Consider the following 21,864-nt stretch of genomic DNA (forward strand, 5'->3'; position numbering starts at 1 on the left):
GGGTCCAACCCAGAGGTAGGAGATTGGGTCCTGTTGAAAATCTGGAAGAATCAACCCCTGGAAGGTCAACTGTCCCCTCAGTGGGAGGGACCTTTTGAAGTTCTCCTGACCACCCACTCATCTCTGAAATTAGCAGGAGTAGCCACGTGGGTGCATCACTCACGAGTAAAAGCAGCCCCGCCAGAGGAAGAGAAAGCAGAAAACAAAGAGCCACCATACTCTTGTACTCCAACTCAGGGCCTGAAGTACAAGTTCAAGAAGCTTACAGTACAATGATTTTGACCTTGTTTCCCTCTATCTATTTTTCCAGGAGACCTAGACAGAAAAGGTGCCGGTGATCCTACAGGCAAAGGGGACACTGACCTACAAGCTGGTGACACTCTGACCCTCCCGTGTGTAGTCTCAACCCTAACTCCAGTAGGTCTAGTTAAGTGAGCCATAAAAGAGCCCGAAAGAGGAACCTTAAGAATAGTGATTATTCTAGTTTTTGTGTTCCTTGTTTTATGAGAATATTAACAAAAGGAACTACAAATACTTGTAAGCCTAGAAAAATATTTACCCTGGTAAGTGGGGAAGCCCCTTTTTCAAGCTGAGGACGAATGTCATCTAATTCACCAAGATGCAGCCAATTTCCACTCTAACTCACCCCCCCACCTATGGCCCCTAGTCGATATCAGGACATTTCTCACCCCAGCTGATGCCCCCAACCCAAGAAGTAGTCAGAAAAGAAGCAACGCCCTGTTTCCCACGACTGAGAAACTTCCAATAAAAGGGGGGAATGGAAGAGGCTCCATAGGTCTGGCTATTATTACTCCCCATTGCTAACCCCTGCATTGTCTCATGATTTTGTTTTTCTCTCCCGTTCCAGTCTCTATGAAAAGTTTAACTGATGTTCCTCCTTGGAGGGTTGAAAACAAGTGATAACGATCTAGGAATGACAAAACGAACAAGCACCCATCTTGGGACATGAAAACCAAGATGTCGCCAGATAACCCCCAAGAAAAGATTAACTCATCTGGGACATGACCACCTCAAGGGGGAACTAACACAAACTTCAAAGACCCACAATCCTGTCCCTATAAAAGCCTTCGGCTTATCTCCAGTGGGGGAGACGGGTTTTTGGAGGAATCTATTCCCCTCTGTCTCCTATATATATAATAAAACTCTTGCTGCTCACCTCACCTGTCTCAGAATTGGCTACTGCGGCAGGCGGCTCCAATCCGTTATTGCAGTAACAATCTGGCAACCAGAGGAGTGTGCCATTCATATCTCCCATCGAGAGACCCTCCTGTGGAGAGTGGAGTTAGCTGATGGCCTCTAGCTGCTACACCTTCAGTGTTCACACCAAGGCCACACTCTCCCAGGGGGCTGCTCCAGCCAACCACAGAACATGACAGGGGTACTAGGAGACAGCCATTCCTACCCAATGAGGCACTCCTCTAACAGGCATTCTTTGCCCTGGAGCTTATCATTGGCCTGGCCAAGACTTTCTCAGAACTGTACTGTACTCTGAGACTCTTCCTACCCAACCCTCCTTCCCTCTCTTTTCACAGTCTGAAGGCTCTTCTCCACCCAATTCTGCACCGTTTCCCCCTTAATCCTTCACAACTGTTCTCCCTCAATAAATCTCTTGAATGTCTAATTCTGTCTTGGAATCTGCTTCTCAGGTGACTTGAATGAACAACGAATAAAAAAGTCTCACACACAGACACATCATATTGTGAGTTTCAGAATGCCAAAGGAAAAAAATCTTAAATGTTTCTATAGAAAAAAAATCAGAATACCAACAAAGGAAACAGAATCAAATTCCCTTCAGACTTCTCATCAGCAACAAAGGATATTAAAAGATAGTATATTCAAAATCCTGACCTAGAATTCTATACCTAGATAAACAACAAAAAAAGAGGAAAGGGTTGACATTTTTAGATACGCAGATTCACAAATTTTACATTCCATACATCCTTTCTTAGACTTGAGAGTGAATTCCAACAAAACAATTAAATTAAAAAAAGATGCAAGACAAGATCCATGAAACAGTGGAATCATCCCAAGAAATCAGCAAAAAGGCAAGCTCCATTTACAGGCTTAAAGAGCAACCAGTCTCGTTTACAACAGGAGGACAGAGGCCTCCACGAGAAAAGTCTCTAATAAAAAAAAAAAATGAACCCAACAGAAAAGATATGAAAGATAAGTTGTTTTTAAAATCAGGATATGATAAACGCAAATAATACAGGGAAAATAAAGCAAATTAGAGAAGTGGGAGGGAGGATTGTATATTTGTATAAAGCAAACTCATAAAAACCACGTGTGCAGAGTAGAACTGCTCCATATGGTTTTCAAAGCTGAGACCTTTGGGAAGCAGATCATGAGGCCTATCTTCTGAGGCACCTCTGGGTGAATTTGAACTGCCAACCTTTTGGCTAGTAGTTGAGCGCTTAACCTACATGGGGTCACTATGAGTTGGAATCGGCTCAACAGCAACTAACAACAACAACATAATATAAACTAACGTGTCATAATTTTGAGCAACTATTGGTAAATGGGGGAAAAGAGGGAAGAGTAAACAAAGACTATTCATTTGACCTTGATGTTTAAGAACGCTTACTTCTGAGTAACCCAGAAATTATGATACTGGGATTCACAAAGAAGGAAATGTAAACTTAGTACATGATAGTGAACAATAAAATTATGACAATGTTATAAATGCTACTTACTGATTTTCAAATTTTAGATCAACCAAAGACCAAACATAGAAGATAGGTTATGCTTATAGACATAATATAATTATTAGCAACATTGAAAATATAAATGTATAGCTAACAGAACGTAGGATACTAGCCACAGTTGAGGAGGAGGGGAAGGTGAAACAAAGGGAAAGGGTGCTAATAGAGGTTTGAGTATATTAAAATTACAAACGCTACAATAGAAAACTTAAATTTGGATAAATATCAAACTCGGAGAGGAAAAGAAAATGGGGGTGGGAATAGTGTAAGTGTGCTAAATCCTAATTTTTCATCTCAAAGAATAAATTGATAAATTTAATAAACTGATAAATCAAGAATTTAAATTTAAGCTATCTTCTAAAATTCTAGATACAGCACAATAATGAAAAACAGTTAAAAAAGAAACTATTTGGGAAATGTAGCTGGGGATAGGAGAAACAGAGGAAAACACTATTCATTCTAAGTTACTCTCTTATTTGACTTATGCCCATTTGGTTGTATTATTTTAATAAAAATATATTTTAAGGCTAAAAATGTCCATCATTCTAGAACTCGTGTATTTTAAGCTACTCAGCCTGTATCAATCTTTCCTGTCTTCCACTATGCCCACATCCTATGCTCTCCTAGCCTCCTCTATGATTTTGCTTCCTCAGTTTATTACGACTTGCGCTGTTTGATTTTGCCTTCTGTCTTTCCCTTCTATCTTAGTTATGACAGGTCTGCCCTATCCAAGGGCAAACAAACAAACAAAAATCTCACTTGACCAGAATGTTCTGCATAACTTCTTTCCTATTTCTCTTCTTCCTTTCACTTTCCAACTTTAAAAAGTTGTCTTTATGTTCCCTGAAATCTGGTATTTAAATATCAAATGTAACAATGTTGTCACAGTCCTCATTCTATTTACTGTGTTTCCAAACATTTCACATAGATCCCTTCTGTTTATTTATTTTCTTCTGCAGTGGGGGTGAAAGTGGGGAGGGGCTGGAAATATCTCACAAGATCAGTGTTCCAAAGACATCCAGAAAAATGCTGGCATGAAATGTTCCAATTACAAATGCAACACTGCTTTGTTCAAGAATGTTTCATCTTCTGCCTTTTGGCAGCGAAAAAAAAAAAAAATCCAGTAACAAACTAAAAATAAATTTGTCATCAGAAGTATTGTGATATTTATTAGCTATACTTAATTTCCTCTTCCTTTCATAATCATATTGATGTTCAAGACTAATAATAGAATACAGACCTGATTGAGAAAAAATCACTCTAAGGATATTGAGTCCAAAGCTCCAACTGATGACACACTGTCTCAATACAGTTATTCTGCAGCAAATGCCAACATTCTCTACAGAAAATAGTCATCTTACAAATGAAGAGAAAAACAAGAAATAAAACTATAGAGAAAACCAGTGACTGAACTAAGGCGATCTGAATTCTGAAATTTGCTCCTACAAAATATCCTATTTTTCTTTAAAATATAATTCATTTTTATTTTTAGAAGTGTTATCTTAAAATTCATTTTTATTTTTAAAAGTGTATTAATTTGTTGCTTTGGGTCATTTATATCTATTTACAAGAAAGAAGGCATGGTTTTGGTAAGATAATGGAATCAGAAAGACCCATAGAAAGCATTAGTTTTCAGCCTCAAGCTATTGATAGAAGGAAAAAATATTGATAGAAGGAAAAAAGACCAATTAATGAAGCCACATTTATGGAAAAACTAGATGATTTTATTATTATAAATGCTAAACAAGTCTTTAAACCAATTAAAATTTATTTAATTAAGCATAAAGTTATTTTCACATTTGTCTACAACTATAGTAAATACAGTTCTTGGCATAAGGACACAGCCTTTGGAATTTAAAACATCCCCAACTGCAAGATTGTTTATGTGGCAGTGGATTTGTTAATCAAATTAAAATAATTATACCATCTAGAATATAATAAAATGGAAATAATTTACTCGTAAGATTCATATTTAAATCATCTTTATTTACAAAATACTATCCTGAGAATTATAGTTCCGTTAAGCTTCAATTTGAGCAAAAGTATATTCACTTAAGTAACAGCAGTTACTTAAACTGAAAATGAGAGATTAAGTCAAAACTGCTTTTGAAGAGAGACCAAAAGTATTGTCAAGTTTCTTGTTGTGGTTCTGGATGTTCAGTAGCAGGCTCATTTGAAGGTGGAATCAACCCTGGTGGGAATTCACTTCTACCTTCAGGATGTTGGGGTTGGGGATAAAATCCAGGTCTTGGGGGAAGATAATGAGGAAAACCCCTTGGTGAATACACATTTCTCACTGTTCAAAGAGATTGGTAAAAGACATTTTTTAACTTTAAGCACCTGTACTAATAAATCATTAGTTTATAATTTCTAATATCTATCTTTATATTCAAAAACTGACACCATAATAATTACTTGAACTAAAAAATTATTTTTTACAACACGGAGTAAAACATACTCTCTCCAACTATACAAGAGAGTATCATTTTTAGACACAATTTTTGTCCTATGGAAATCTAACATCTTAACATTTTAAAACAGGAGGGGAATTATTTCAAAATAGACAAAACTTACTTTACAAACTTTTTCATTTAATATAATTTTCACCAGATTTAAAATTCAAATCAGTGATTCCCAATTTATAATTTTATACTATCCTAAAACATTTCCAGTTACATCAAAGACTGTCCTGAAATTCTCCAAACAAAATTCATTTTAATTCACCTTAAATTTTAGAAATAGAGGAGGAATATGGGGAAGGAATGACTACATCAAACAAATAATAGGCTTTTCCCTAGTATTTGGTAACTGTATATTTATTCTTCAGAAACCTATAGTCCTAAATGGCAATGTATGGGTATAAAAGAAAGAAATTATTCCTTTTTTCTTATGTGAGGCTATGAAAGAATTTCAGTAAATTCAACAAACAGGCCAAACATGACAAACATATTTTAGGTTTGAAATAAGTAGAAACACATGGTAACTGTTTATACAAAAATACTTTTAAAAATACTTTGGCCAGTAATCTTAATGCTAAAATATAAACTGTAATTTTTTTTGCCAATTGCCACAGTAACCAGTGTCTATCAAATAATTACAAATAATTTTAGTCTTAACATAAGACTGCTTCAAAAATCCAATGCCTTTCTTGACTACTAAAATATACAAATAATTGCATACTAGTAAGATGACTCAAATTGAAGCCTCATCCTTTGCAGTTTGGAAAAGTAACAGTACACTCACTGAACATGTTCAACTTTTTCCTCTACTGTATTACTAGGTGAATAAACAAACAAACAAAGGAAAAAAACTCTGCTGCCGTCGAGTCGATTCCAACTCATAGTGACCCTGTAGGACAGAGTAGAACTGCCCGACAGGGTTTCCAGGGAGCGGCTGTGGATTCGCACTGCTGACTTTTTGGTCAGCAGTGAAGCTCTTAACCACTGTACCACCAGGGGTCCTACCAGGTGAATAGATAGTAAAATTAGTATCTCTGATTTACTCTGTTAAACACATATTAAGTTTAAAAAAAAAAAAAAAAGCATACTTGCTAATGGTGGATGTGGTGGGCCAAGGAAATCCCTTGGTGGAAAATAGTCTCGGGAAGCTCCATACATGCTTCCTGGAGGAGGTGGAGGAAAAGGAGGTCCTCTTCTCATGAAAGGCCCCCTTGTGTCCACTGGAAACAATGGACCTTTGACTGGAGGAAGAGGTGGAGGACCAAAGCCAGGGCCAGTTGCTTCATTTCCAGCAGGGAGAGATGAATCAGGCACATTTAAATTCTACAACAAATTGACATATGGCAGTCACTAAAATCTGCAAGTTTTCCTAAAAAGTTTAAGTTTAGTTTAAGTTTCTGCCTTGACACCTAGGCAGAAAACAGTGTAGGATTGTCTAACAGACTCCAGAGAAAGATTCAAAGAGTTTTCCACCTTAACATATCAGGTTGTTTTTAGCCATCAAAAACATTTTATTAACTCAACAGTTTTCACCAACCAAGTAGTATTCTGGCTAAAGATAAAACACACATATAGTCTAAGAATACCAAAATATACATTCTTTTATCAAACATAACTGAAAATAGAAAACATACCATGCCTATGTTTGTATTTTCAAGGCAACCAAAACCATGATTGCAAAATAGTAAACAAAAATATACTTTAAAACTTTTCAATGAAAATCCAAGGAGAAAATCCAAATTCTTGTTTAACTAGTTAAGTAACTCAAATCCCTAACCTACAAATTGCGCTTTATCCCCACAGATTACAATCCAGAAATGAAACAGCTACAATGCTAAGTAGGATGTATGTTTGTCAAAAGAAAGAAGCAGTTTTACATCAAAAACTAGACTGTTAGCTAAATTCTATTCTAGTAAGCCAAGAGATTAGAAGGCTCCTCAATACATGGATAAAATTCCACTTTCAATACTTACACCAAGATCATCTTTGGGGTCATTTTTACTGGATTCCATTTCTGAAGACATTGGCCCATCTAGACATAGAGTTAAATGAAAATATAATTTATCACTCCATTCTTGGAATATCTCCAAGTCACAAAGGACAGATATTTTCCCACTTCCCTTGTCTACACATAAACTAGCTTGACAATAGCATCCTGTATTAGGGCCACAAGAACAGCGTCTGGTCCTTGGAAATTTTGGGAGACTAGAAGTTCTGCAAAGGTGTGTGATTTCTCTACTTAGTTTCTAGGCAACCCTGCTGCAGCAGCATCATAAAAAGACACCTATGACCGGGAGGTAGCAACCCTCTCCCTCTTTCCTTTTTTTTCTCCCTACTTCCTTCCTTCCTTCGTTATTCCTCCATCAGATAACACAGACTAGCAATTTGAATTTGGCTACTATTTCTAAATAAGTATTCCTGGACGTTATCATTAAGCACTGTTTGATCGCTGAGAACTTAAACTCAAACCTCCCTCTCTCTGACCCGTCACCTACCCTCTCCTAGCATTCTCATTTGGTTACTCCACTACACCTGTCTTTTGACCTCACCGAGGCCTCCAGTCCTCTGACCTAACTCTCAGTTTTCTCTTTTCTTCACTTATTTCCTTAACTTTCTAGACTTTAAAGTTCATCACTTCAGCCAATCATTAATATCCTTGCCCTACTGGCCATTTTTCACGTATCTGACAACATCTCAACCCTAGATTAATCCAACTCTCTCCTTTCACTTTGTACCCAAGCTGCTGAGCACTGCTGGGGGTAAATCACCACAGAGCCATGAAGGCTGGGACCATTACAGGCTCACAGCTCTCCAGGCTCACTTTCAGCTGCACACAGCCTGGCCTTCCTCTGTGTCTGAGCCAGCTTTCCTCTCAGCAATTTCAACTCTGCCCATTCTCCTTAAACTTATTACACCAGCTACTGAGACTCTCCCTTAACTTTCTGTGACCAAACATACAACCATATCTGCAACTATATCCCTCTAACCTTTCCTCTTCCTCCTCTTTATGGAAAAGATTCTTTCTAGCCAATCTAGGACTCTGGTCTTGCGCTCAGAATCTCTCTCCTTCAGTCTCCTCAGGGATCTTCCTCTCTGTTGGCTGGACTTCTCGCTCATTTCACCGCTGCTTCCTTCTTCTCCCTCCCAAGGTCACTCCCTAATAAACATTTTTTGTGTTAAAAAAAGGGGGGAGGGCGGATGAAACCCTTAAAAAGTTAAACATGGAATTACCATATGATCCAGCAATTCCAATCCTAGGTATATACCCAAGAGACTTGAAAGCAGTAGTACAAAGAGACATGTATATCACTGTTCACTGTAGTGCTATTCACAATTGCCAAAAGGTGGTAACAATCTAAATGTCCATCAACAGATGACTGAATAAACAAAATGTGGTATATCCATACAATGAAATATTACTTAGCCATAAAGAGAAAAGAAGTCTTAACACATGCTATGAATGGATCACAACTACCGCGGCCTTCACCAGACTAAGTTCAGCACAGCTGCCACCACTGACTGTTCTGGCAGGGATCACAATAGAGGGTCCCGGACAGAGCTGGAGAAAAATGTAGAACAAAATTCTAACTCACAAAAAAAGACCAGACTTACTGGTCTGACAGGGACTGGAGAAACCCTGAGAGTATGGCCCCCAGACACCCTTTTAGCTCAGTAATGAAGTCACTCTTGATCCACCCTTCAGCCAAAGACTGGACAGGCCCATAAAGCAAAATGAGACTAAAGGGGTATACCAGCCCAGGGGCAAGGACTAGAAGGCAGGAGCGGACAGGAAAGCTGGTAATAGGGAACCCAAGGTCAAGAAAGGAGAGCAGGGTTGGTAACCAATGTCACAAAACAATATGTGTACTAGTTGCTTAATGGGAAGCTAGTTTGTTCTGTAAACCTTCTAAAGTAAAATAAAAAAGAGAAACATGCTACAACATGAATGATCCTTGAAAACATTATGCTGAGTGAAGTAAGTCAATCACAAAAGGAAAATACTGTATGATCTCATATGAAATATCCAAAATAGGCAAATGTGTAGAGACCAAAGTTTATTACTGGTTACCAAGGGCGGGAGAGAGGGGAAAAAGGAGAGTTGATATTTATGAAGCAGTGACTTTCTGTTTATGGTGATGGAAAATTTGACAACAGATACTGGTGATGGTTACACAATATGATTAATGTAATTGCTAAATTGTACACGTGAAAAACTTTAAATTGGCAAATGTTGTGTTATATATTTACAACATTTCAAAAAAAAACTAAGGAAAAAAAAACCCTACAGACCACAGTTCTACTCTGACACGAGGTCACCACGAGTTGGAATCAACTCAGCAGCAACTAACAACAGTTCTTATTTTACATTACTTCCTACCACTTAAAATACTCTTACCCTTCAATTTCTTCTTTCTCTCTACTCCTCTTACTCTTCTAGCTGCTCTTTCTCAGTCTCTTTGGTGGGTTTCACTCTTCCTAACCATCATTAAATGGTGATGTTCTAAGAGTTCCACCCTTGACCCTATTCCCTTCTCATTCTCTCCTTGAGAAATCCCATCTACTCCTACATCTTTAATTAGATATATTCTACTAATGATTTCCAGATTTACAACTCAGATCCAGGTATCTTCCCCAGGACATCAAAGCTTGAACTGCCCACTTGAACATCCATGCAGGTGTTACCACCAACCCCAAATCAAATCCACTGCCATCGAGTTGATTCTGACTCATAGCGACCCTATAGGACAGAGCAGAACTGCCCCACAGAGTTTCCAAGGAGTGGCTGGTGGATTTGAACTGCAGAGCTTTTGGTTAGCAGCCATCGCTCTTAACTACAGGTGTCACTAATTTTTTAAGTTCAAAATGACACTCAAAATCTCCTCTGTTAAGTTTGCTGCTGCTCCTTGCTTTTTGTCTCAGAACAATGATTTGCATCTCTCTGATGGCTAATGATCACAAGCATCTTTTCAAGTGTTTGTTGGCTGCTTGAACGCCCTCTTTGGTAAAGTGTGTATGTCCTTTGCCTAGTTTTTAATTGGGTTGTTTGTCTCTTTGTTGTTGAGTTGTTGATGTTTTCTATATATTTTAGAGATACAGACTCTTAATCAGATATATCATTCCAAAAGATTTTTTTCCTAATCTGTAGGTTCTCTTTTTACTGTTTTGATAAAGTTTTCTGATGACTGTAAGTATTTAATTTTTAGGAAGTCCCAGTCATCTAACGTGTCTTCTGTTGCTTGTGTACCTGTAGTTGTGTTTGGTAGGAACAATCCATTTTCATTCTATGAATGTTTCCTCAGCACTAGTGCTAGTCAATGTGTTTCAACCATATATCCATCTCACCATTCTCCCTCATGTAAATACCACATATTGACAAATAATAACATCTTACGTTTACATAGAACTTTTCTGTTTACAAAACACTTCCCACACACACTAACTCATTTAACCCCCATAACAACCTTGTCAAGTGACTAACATCTCAGTTTAACAGCCATTACCCATCAATGACTCGTGTTCTTTTGTTTTTGTCTATGTTTTTGTTATTACTGGTATAGACCCCCACCTCTCAATTAATTGCTCAAATCCCCTTAAATACAGCTCAAATGCCACCACCTTCATGGAGCTTTCCCTGATTATTCAAATAGACAGGAGTTCTCCCTTTCTCTGAATCCACTCTGCATACTTTCTAATGGGATTTATTCTGACCAGTATTAAACATATTTGTCTTTCTGCCTTATTTAATTCTTAGCTTATTACAGGCAAAGACTATACTTTACTATAATAGGTACACCTGTCATGTCATGCAGGGTACTTTTTAAACATTAGGTACTTAATAAATACTTGCTAAGTTGGGTATTACTCATTAGAGGAAAAAATGGAGATGTAAAAAATTTTAAATAGCATTAATTTAAAACGGAATGGTCAATCACACATATAAATTCCATAAAACTTGAATTAATGGGGAAAGTATAACTACCTAATAATGGAAATCCAGACTATGACTCTGCTTCTTTGCTCTGTATAAAAAAAAGATTGATTTTTCTAAAATAATAAATATTTCAATTAGAGACTGTCCCACCAAATATATATCCTCTCCTGAGGTAACTTTTTATCAGTAGATTTAATTTTTACTTAAATATGCATATATTTTGAGAAATATATATTGAGAAATCTCTTATCTTTTTATTTTCTTTATGTTATGTACTTCTGATTGATACACTGGATACATATGTCTCAGTCTCAGCAGGTTGCTGTGAGGTGGTTTAAGTAAAAGAGTGTCTGACAAATGGTAAGTTGCTCAGTCAATGTAAGCTGTAAATTTGTAAATTTGTCTTAAGTATAAAATGTTTAAACAAGGTAACCAATTATACCATCAACAAAGCATGCACCAAAATTATTTTTCTGATGAATTTTCATATATACATTCACATTTTGGGCTCAAGCATAACAAGGACTGTGAGGATGGTGCAGGACTGGGCAGTATTTTGTTCTCTTGTACATAGGGTCACTATGAGTCAGAACTGACTCGACGGCATCTAACAACATTCACATTTGCTTGCCTAATTACCATGATTACTAAACAGGATATATGTAAGTAGACTAAAAAAAATAGAAAATTAATTATGGAACAGAGTAAAATTTACCATCTAGGTGTATATATAGCAACTTCATTTATTATGATGCTCAAACCAACCACCAAAGCATATTCAGCTTCTATGTCTGTACAAAATAATGAAAAACATAAAACCAGGAAGTTTTCAGGAAATAGATTTTGGCCTTAAGAGCTACTAGAGACAGCAATTATATCAGTCCTTTATTCAACTTCCAGTTCTTTAAGTATGCCACCATTATTTAAAGGAAAACAAAAAAAAAAAAAGGTCTTTCTTACCCGCTTTATCCAAAGAAGGCATATTAAAACTTCTGAGCTCTGCTGGTCCAGATAGTCTACCAGAATTAGAATAATATCTGTCTTGCCTTTGTGGAGGAAAAGCTGGATCAGGATACAGCTGGCCTAAAAAACCAAGTTTTTAAAAAACCTTCATTAATACTAAAAAAAAAAAAAATCAAGTTTAGTTAAGTCTAATATATTGAACTTAGACATTTCTCTTGCTTCCTAAAAGACTTTGACTCATTTTCTAGGGAGACAATTGCAAACAATTTTAGTAAAACTGCATATTTTATACTAAAGGCAATTATCTTATTTGCTTTTGCAGTGAACATAAATATGCTACTTTCAATTTTGAAAATTTCAATTATTATGTGTAAATCAGGATATGTGAATAGAATTTGGTTCTATATGTATATATATACATAAATTCACTTTAACTCTCAATTTTCATAACATCTACAAAAAGGCTTTAGGGAGAGAGCTATAAGCAAAGACGGGTAAAAAAAGAAAATGTTGTAAACACAGCAAGAAATTTAGCAGAACAGATGATGTTAAAAAAAACTGTCACAAAAGCAGAAAGAGTATCATTTAGAGGTCATCAGTGGTCAAATTTTCAGTAACTTCAACATTTTGGAATTTAGCATCCATCCAACACTGAAGGGAAAGACCTTTGACTCAGCAGATGAATAGAAGGTTAACACTGCTCAGATTAAGGACATCTGGATAGACATAAATTTAGGCAAAGTCTCTGACTCACCCCTTTCTTTGCCCCCAGAGGCCATTTATAATGACAAAATGCTAATTCCTGGGTCGTTATGGAACTCATCATTGTTGAAAAAACATAGGCAATCTATTTCATCCCTGGGAGGTGATGGCGCACCTTCATAGATTAGGTGTGCATATATGTCCAATTCCAGAAGTATGAGGAAGGTCAAAAGGGGTAAACTGGGTGACTAACTCTCTCTCATCCTATTACTGATATGGACAAAGTGCATACACACACACACGCAGTGCGCATACACACATATCTGAAGCAAATATTAATAAGTAAATTCTGCGAGGTGAGATACAGGAATATGCTACATTATCTAGTTTTTTGGCATTCAGTAGTTACCCAACCTCTCTGTACTTTTGTTTCTTCATCAGTAAAATAGGATTAACAGTCTTAGGGTTCTTAAAATGATTTTAAAAAGCATTTAGCGTAATATCTGGTACAAAGTAAGCACTGAAAGGTAGCTATAGCAATAAATAGTTTGTATTTTATGATTATAAACTATATTAAAAATACAGCGTTAACTGGTCTCATTCATATTCATGACATAAATTTCAAATGGGCACTCAACACTTCCCTGTAATCACTTTATTGATAATTTTATTTCCTCCACTCTCCTAAATGGCTATTGCATACCTTCTTCTCATTTTCAAATCTTCAATAATCCCATCTTCTTCTATACCCCTCAGCTTATAATATCACCTCATCAAGAAAATTGATATACCTTTTTAAAGGCCTTTAACAAGACTGAAGGCTAGCAAAGCAGTAAGGCATTATGGGACCAAGATCTTTGAGAATAAGGAAACAAAGAGAGATTTGCCCAGCGTTTTAGGCTACTTTTCCATGAAGCTATTAAACTGAAAATTACCTACCAAAACTCAATATTAACCATTAATACCTGGCTATATTTACTTAGCTAAATGGATTACACAGATCACTTAATTCAAATCTGTCAGTGTGTAGAAGGACTAAGGCCTAAAGAGATAAAACAAGTTGGCAAAATCAGACGAAAAGATAAAAAACACTAAAAACCATATTTTTTTATTTCCAATCCAATTATTGTTTCACCTGTACCATTCTTGCTCTATAACATGTAATCTAAATTATAAACATATATAAGAATGTTAAAGGAACAGATACACTGCACTGCAGATACAGAATCAGTTTTGTGTAAAAACTGTCCTTAAACAGAATTAGCCTTATTCTAACATGGTAGCAATTTTGCCACCACTCATCTGTCAGTTTGTCACACTGTTGTGGCTTGCATGTTGCTATGAAGCCAGAAGCTATGCCACCACTATTTCAAATACCAGTAGAGTCACCCATGGTAGACAGGTTTCATGGGAGCTTCCAGACTAAGACAGACTAGGAAGAAGGACCTGGTCATCTACTTCTAAAAAAATTGGCCAGTGGAAACCTTATGAATAAGCAGTGACAAGAATAGGCACATGCACACCTACATTCATTGCAGCATTATTCACAATAGAAAAAAGATGGAAAAACATCCTAAAGTGCCCATCAACAGATAAATGGATAAACAAATTGTGGTATAAACACAACGGAATAAAGAATAACGAGGAGTCTGTGAAACACCTTATAACATGAATGAATCTGGGTCTCACTCTTATAAAAAGTCAAGAACAGGTATACACACAGAAAGCAATGTTCTTTGATGAGGATGGGAGGGGGAATCACTTTCTAGAGACTAGACGTTTGGTACTTTGGTGATGGGAAAGGCAATACCGAATATTAGTGAAGTCCGCACAACCTGTCCAAGGTAAATGAACACACTAAGAGTATGCAAGCATAAGGGACAATTTTGGTAAATGCTATAACATACAATTTTGCAACAATAAAAACAACCAAAAAAATATGTGTGTGGTTATATAGGTAGACATGTATCCGTATATGTGTACAGGAAGGCACATGTGAGTGTAGGGGTGTATATGAACAGGTGTATCTGTAGGCACATGTAGATACATGTTTATGTGCATTGCATACATATTCATATTTATAATTAACCACATAGGGGACACAGTTACAGATACTTTCTGGATATAACCAAACACCTTGTGGGACTGGATTATTAATTTGTGGGACAACTTGGTCAACTGGCATGACATAGTTCATAAAGATAATGTTCTATATCCTAGTTTGGTGACTAGCGTCTGGGGCCTTAAAAGCTTGTAAGTGGCCATCTAAGATACAACTATTGGTCTCTACTCACCTGGAACAAAAGAGAATGAAGGTTCAAAGAAAATTCAAAAAAGAAACTACTCCTCAGGATTAACAGCCCATCTGAACCACAGCCTCATACAGCCTGAGAACAAAAGAACTAGATGGTGTTCGGCTACCACTACCAACTGTTCTGACAAAGGAACACAATAGAAGGTCCCGGAGAAAAATGTAGAACAAAACTCAGATTCCTAAAATATGCCAGAGTTACTGGGCCAACAGAGACTGGAGGAATCCCCTAGACTACTGCTCTAAGATACCCTTTGAACGTGGAACTGAAACTACTCCTGGTGGTCACCGTTCATTCAAACAAGAGACCGCCTAATAAACAATATCACCAGTGAATACTGTGTTCCCTGAAATAATCAACTATACGAGACTAAATGGTCAACATTTACCCTAAAACAAAGATAAGATGCTAAGGACGGACAGAGAAGCTAGATTAACGGAAACAGAACAAAAAGAATGGAAATAATGAGAATGCTGACATGTTGTGAAAAAAGTAACTAATGTCATGGAACAAGTTGTATGAAAATTGTTAAATGGGAAGCTAACTTGCCATGTAAACTTTCACCTAAAACACAATAAAATATTTTTCAAAAAAAATTATGAGTAACAGTGGAACATTGTCTGATACGCTGCCAGAAGATCAGCTCTTCAGGGTGAAAGGCACTCAAAATGCGACTGGGGAAAAGCTGCCTCCTCATAGTAGAGTCAACTGTAACGATGTGGATGAAGTAAAGCTTTCAAAATCTTCATTTGATGATGTGGCACTACTTAAAATTAGAAGAAACAGCTGCAAACATCCATTAATAATTGGAACGTGGAATGTACAAACTATAAATCTAGGAAAATAGGAAGTTGTCAAAAATGAAATGGAATGCTTGTAGATAGATATCCTAGGCATAGTAGTGAGCTACAATGGACTGGTACTGACTATTCTGAATCACAATCATATGGTCTATTATGCCTGGAATGACAAACTGAAGAGGAATGGTGCTGCATTCATTGTCAAAAAGAACATTTCAAGATCTATCCTGAAGTATAACACTGTCAGTGATAGGGTAATATCCACACATCTATAAGGAAGAACAGTTAATATGACTATTATTCAAATTTATGCACTAACCACTAAGGCCAAAGATGAAGAAACTGAAGATTTTTATCAACTTCTGTAGCCTGAAATTGATCAAACATGCAGTCAAGATGCATTGATAATTACTGGTGAAGGAATGGGAAAGCTGGAAACAAAGAAGGATAAGTAGTTGGAAAATATGGCCTTGTGACAGAAATGATGCCAGAGATTGCATGATAGAATTCTGCAAGACCAACAACTTCTTCATTGCAAATATCCTTTTCTCAACAACACAGATGGTGACTATACACATGGACCTCGCCTGGTGGAAGACACAGGATTCAAATCAACTATATTTGTGGAAAGAGATGATGGAGAAGCTCAATAACATCAGTCAGAACAAGGCCTGGGCCTGACTGTGAAACAGACCATCAATTGCTCATATGCAAGTTCAAGTTGAAGCTGAAGAAAATGCAAATAAGTCCACAAGAGCCAAAGCACGACCTTGAGTATATCCCACCTGAATTTAGAGACCATCTCAAGAATAGATTTGACACATTGAAAACTACTGACCAAAGACTGGACGAGTTGTGGGAATACATCAAGGACATCATACACGAAGAAAAAGGTCATAAAAAAGACAGAAAAGACCAAAACAGATGTCAGAAGAGACTCTGAAAATTGCTCTTGAACACAGAGCAGCTAAAGAGAATGGAAGAAATGATGAAGTAAAAGAACTAAACAGACAATTTCAAAGGGTGGCTCAGGAAGACAAAGTACAGTTATACAACACATAAACGTCTGACCACATATACTTCTGTGGTCCCATAAGATTATATGGAGAAATCAGCGGTGTGTTTATGGCATTTGCAACCTAGGGGATCTCTGGCTGGTTCTTGAAGCACACAGGCCTCCCAAGCTGATCAGCACAAGCAGGCCTACAAATAGTCACTTAGCAACAAGAGGCAGGCAGTTGGAATAACAAATGAGACACATGCAAACTGCCTGTGTGCTCACATCATTCAGCATGTGAGGCCTGCGCACTTGGAAAGCCCACTTAAGTGGTATTTGCCATAAACATATCGTTGATTTCTCCATATAGCTTTATGGGACCACAGAGGTACATATGGTTGGATGTGGTCTGAACGGACGTTATGCAGTGCATGACTGTATGGTGTTCACACAAGGTCCACATCACATAACATCCTATTTTACAGACTGTATCGTGGACATTAAGCAATGCATGACCATGTTATCATGAAATGTGCAAAGACCTGAAGTCAGAAAACCAAAAGGGAAGAACATGCTCAGCATTTCTCAAGCCGAAAGAACTGAAGAAAGAATTCAAGCTCAATCACAATATTAAAGGATTCTATGGGCAAAATATTGAATGACAGAGGAAGCATCGAAAGAAGATAGAACGTATACACAGAGTCATTGTACCAAAAGAATTGGTCTACGTTCAACCATTTCAGAAGACAGCATGTGATCAAGAACCGACTGTACTGAAGGAAGAAGTCCACACAGCACTGAAGGCAATGGCAAAAAACAAATCTACAGGAACTGATGAAATAACAATGGAGATGTTTCGACAATCGGATGCAACACTGAAGTACTCCTTCGTCTATGCTAGGGAATTTGGAAGACAGCTACCTGGTCAACCAACTGGAAGAGATCCATATTTGTGCCCATTCCAAAAAAGGTGATCCACCAGAATGTAGAAATTATCGAATATCATTAATAGCACACACAAGTAAAATTTTGCTGAAGACAATTTAAAAATGGTTGCACTGAGGTGGAGAATGGCAGGGTGTTGACACATCACGGAGTTAGCAACCAATGTCACAAAACAATTTATGTATCAACTATTTAATGAGAACCTAATTTGCTCTGTAAACTTTCACCTAAAACATATTTAAAAAAAAAAAAAAAAGGTTGCAGTAGTACTGCCAGAAATTCAAGCTGGATTGAGAAGACGTGAAATGAGGAATATCACTGCTGATGTCAGATGGATCTTGGCTGAAAGCAGAGAATACCAGAAAGATGTTTCCTATGTTTTACCGACTATGCAAAGGCATTAGACTGTGTGGATCGTAACAAATTATGGATAACATTGTGAAGAATGAGAATTCCAGAACACTTCACTGTGCTCATGAGGAACCTGTACATAGCTCAAGAGGCAGTCGTTCGAACAGAACAAGGGGATATCACGTGGTTTAAAATCAGAAAAGGTGTGTCAGAATTGTATCCTTTCACTGTACTTATTCAATCTATATGCTGAGCAAATAATCCAAGAAGCTGGACTATATGAAGAACGGGGCATCAGGATTAGAGGAACACTCATTAATAACCTGCGATATGCAGATGACACAACCTTGCTTGCTGAAAGCAAAGAGGACTTGAAGCACTCACTGATGATCATCAGAGACTACAGCTGCAAAAACAGCTTGGGACTGGTGTCTGACCTCCTCCAACCCCACAAGGGGGAAGAAGAATCAAGATCAACAGGGCAAGGCTGACTCCCATGAGGCAGAGGCCAGACAAGCCTCCTCTTTCCGCCATCTTTACCAATTCTGACACCAACCTCCCTCCCGTGGCACTCTCTACTTCTCTGCTGGGTTGGATAATTCACTGCAATGGTCACACAGAACTCACAGACCATACTCACGATTATGAGGTTTATTAAGAAAGTAACAGGTTACAATTCAGGTTCAGGAACACTCAAGGATACATTCCTTCCATCAGGACAGCCTCTTCCCAGCCATGCTTGCAGGCACGCCTCTCCCTGGCCCTAGGTCTCTGCCCAAAGGCACTCAGCTTTCTTGCTAAGTGGGCTTCCCACTGCGCTGTCTCCTGCTGCCGGGTCTCTCCTGCCACATCTCACCGTCTTCAGGGTTACAGCTCGCTGTCTCATGGGTCCAGGAGGTTCTCAGTGCAGGGATCCAGGGTCCAAACGACGTGCTGGCTCCTGACTGTTCTTCTTTTGCAACGGTGGTGTTTTCTCTTTCCCGCCTCAGGGGTTGCTCATTTCAAGCCAAGTGGAATATCAAAACCAACCTATCCATTTGGTGGGCTACAATTATTCTATCTGCACACTCCCGCCCAGTCACCTGGGTGGGAGTTACAAGACCACGGCTAGAAAGGCTACACAGAAGTGATCCATCATCACACAACAACAGTCTTCGGTATGGATTACGCTTCAACATAAAGAAAACAAAAATCCTCATGACTGGACCAATAAGCAACATCATAATAAATGGAGAAAATATTGAAGTTGTCAAGGATTTCATTTTACCTGGATCCACAATGAACGCCCAGTGAAGCAGCAGTCAAGAAATCAAATGATGTACTGCACTGGGCAAATCTGCTGCAAAAGACATCTTTAAGGAAGAAGGATTACGAATACGAAGTGGATACGGAATGTGTAGCTAATTGCCTCCGTGAATAACTGTCTCCTATGCCATGAGACCAGAAGAACTAGATGTGTGCAGGTATCACTACTGAACATCTGAACATTCTGATCAAAGATTCCATAGAAGAAACCTGATCCAAAGGAGTAAAATGCAGAACAGAGTTTAAAATTTTCATGGATTCTAGACTTTCTGGAGCCATGGAGGGTGGATGAACCTCTGAAACTACCGTTCTAAAATAATCTTTAAACCTTAAACCAAAAATATCCCCTAAAGTCATCTTAAAACCAAACAATAGTCTAGCTTAACTAGTAAAAAAGGTCTGCCTTGGGCATTATACTCTTAAGAATTATCTATATGGGATCAAATTGATAAGAGCAACATGAAAGATTAGATAAAAACTTTATGGGATAGTAAGTTTATGTCAATGAGGGAGGAACAACTCAACAATGGAGGGTAAGGCTGGTTGCACAACTCGAAGAACGGAATTTATGTTACTAAATTGTGCACGTAAACACCATTGGATCGGTGTATGTTCATACTCTCAATAACAACAACAAAAAAACAGACCTCTTTAAAGTGTTAAAAAGAAAAGATGTCACTTCTCGACCCAAACATTAGTATTTTCAATTGCCTTATATGCATGCAAAAGCTGGACAATGAACAAGGAAAAGTGAAGAAGAACTGATGCCTCTGAATTATGTAGTTGGCAAAGAATACTGAATACACCACGGAGTGCCAGAAGAACGAACAAACCTGTCTCGGAAGAAGTACAGCCAGCATGCTGCTTGGAAGCAAGGATGGTGAGACTCTGTCTCACGTACTTTGGACATGTTATCAGGAGGGACCAGTCCCTGGAGAAGGAAATCATGCTTGGTAAAGTAGAGGGTCAGTGAAAGAGAGGAAGACCCCCTATGAGACGGACTAACACAGTGGTTGCAACAACGGGCTCAAACATACCAATGACTGTGAGGATGGCACAGTACCAGGCAGTGTTTTGTTCTGCTGTACACTGGGTTGCTATTTGTCAGAACTAACAAGACAGCATCTAACAACAACAGACAATTTTGTCAATTAATCTTTAATAATCATTAACAATGCATACAGAGTTATGGAAGAATAGATGAGGCAGCTATTGAAAATAATAAGAACAAAATTTTAACTACTTGAAAAAACTAGGTCTATACTTGCTAACAAAGCCTCTAAGCAATAAAAATGTCTGAAATAGGGTATGTGAGAAAAAGGACAAACTATAGCATATTTTTTCCAACTATATAAAGAAAGCTTTTTTTTCTCCTTCAAAGGATTTAACAGTGCAAAAATGTTATTAAAAACAATGGAATTACAGACCAAAAAAAAATTCTGCCAAGTGTAAAAGGGACATGCTTAAAAGAACTGAATGACAGCTAAGCCTCAAACTAGAGAATCCATATATTATTCAGAAGCTTAATTCATTTTAGTTGTTATATTATTTTTTAACATAACAAATACTTTATTTTACAATTTAGAAAAATTTTAAAGACATAATTATTAGTAGGAAGCAGGACTCTTCAAGAGTCCCAATAATTCAACTCTAAAATAATAGTGCATGTGTGTGGGCAGGGTGGAGGCAGAGGGTGTTACTTTAGAATATTACCACCTCTGTTTTACAAAAGCGCACATTTTGTAGATGATAAAATAGCAACAGGTAAAATGATTTGCTCAAGGTTGTACAAAAAATTAGCAGATAAAAACCTAAGACCCCTCATTCCTTGCTCAGTGCTCTAATTTACCAATTAGCTAAATGTAATACAAAATAAAAGAACCAACTCTGAAGCCTGTCCAGTGACTATTTAGATGAGGTGGAGATGTACCAAAGAAAAATGTGGAATATTTTTATAACTTTACAGTGGGTAGGAATAGGGTCAACAGTTAATGCATTTATCAGCATTATACTACAACTCAAGCTAGAGCCTCAGGAGTCATTTAACCCCCCTTACCCGGTCATAAAGTTTAGAATAGCATCCAACATTCCTTTGCTGTGTCTGCAGAATTACCCTTCTCTACTTCACTGAGATTATAGTTGGCACAGGTGACCCCTGAGGCAAACCAAATGGATCAAGTGCAGCATTTGGAGACACTCGCTAAAGAACAGATACATATCTCTTCTATAAAGACTTACCAATTTAGAAGCTCACAAATATGAACTTTTAGTTAGGCTTTGAAAATTATGGATACCAGTTTCCACTTCTAGTATGATGGAATAAGCTCATAACACACTGACCCTCCCAAGATAATAACTATAAACTCTAGACAACA

At 37.6% G+C, this 21,864-nt stretch overlaps 1 protein-coding gene across 1 annotated transcript in view; it reads right to left on the bottom strand.

Annotated features, from left to right (window-relative positions):
• Positions 1 to 3,881: 3,881 nt before the first annotated feature.
• MIA2 (MIA SH3 domain ER export factor 2) overlaps positions 3,882 to 21,864 on the bottom strand; it is a 77,814-nt gene continuing 59,831 nt past the window's right edge. The window contains 4 exon segments of the mRNA XM_023731442.1: positions 3,882 to 5,019; positions 6,271 to 6,505; positions 7,156 to 7,214; positions 12,075 to 12,197. Coding sequence (XP_023587210.1) covers positions 4,853 to 5,019; positions 6,271 to 6,505; positions 7,156 to 7,214; positions 12,075 to 12,197 — 584 coding nt within the window. The 3' untranslated portion in view covers positions 3,882 to 4,852.

The sequence above is a fragment of the Trichechus manatus genome, unplaced genomic scaffold, assembly GCF_000243295.1.
Source record: "Trichechus manatus latirostris isolate Lorelei unplaced genomic scaffold, TriManLat1.0 scaffold00043, whole genome shotgun sequence".
NCBI classification, from domain to species: domain Eukaryota; kingdom Metazoa; phylum Chordata; class Mammalia; order Sirenia; family Trichechidae; genus Trichechus; species Trichechus manatus.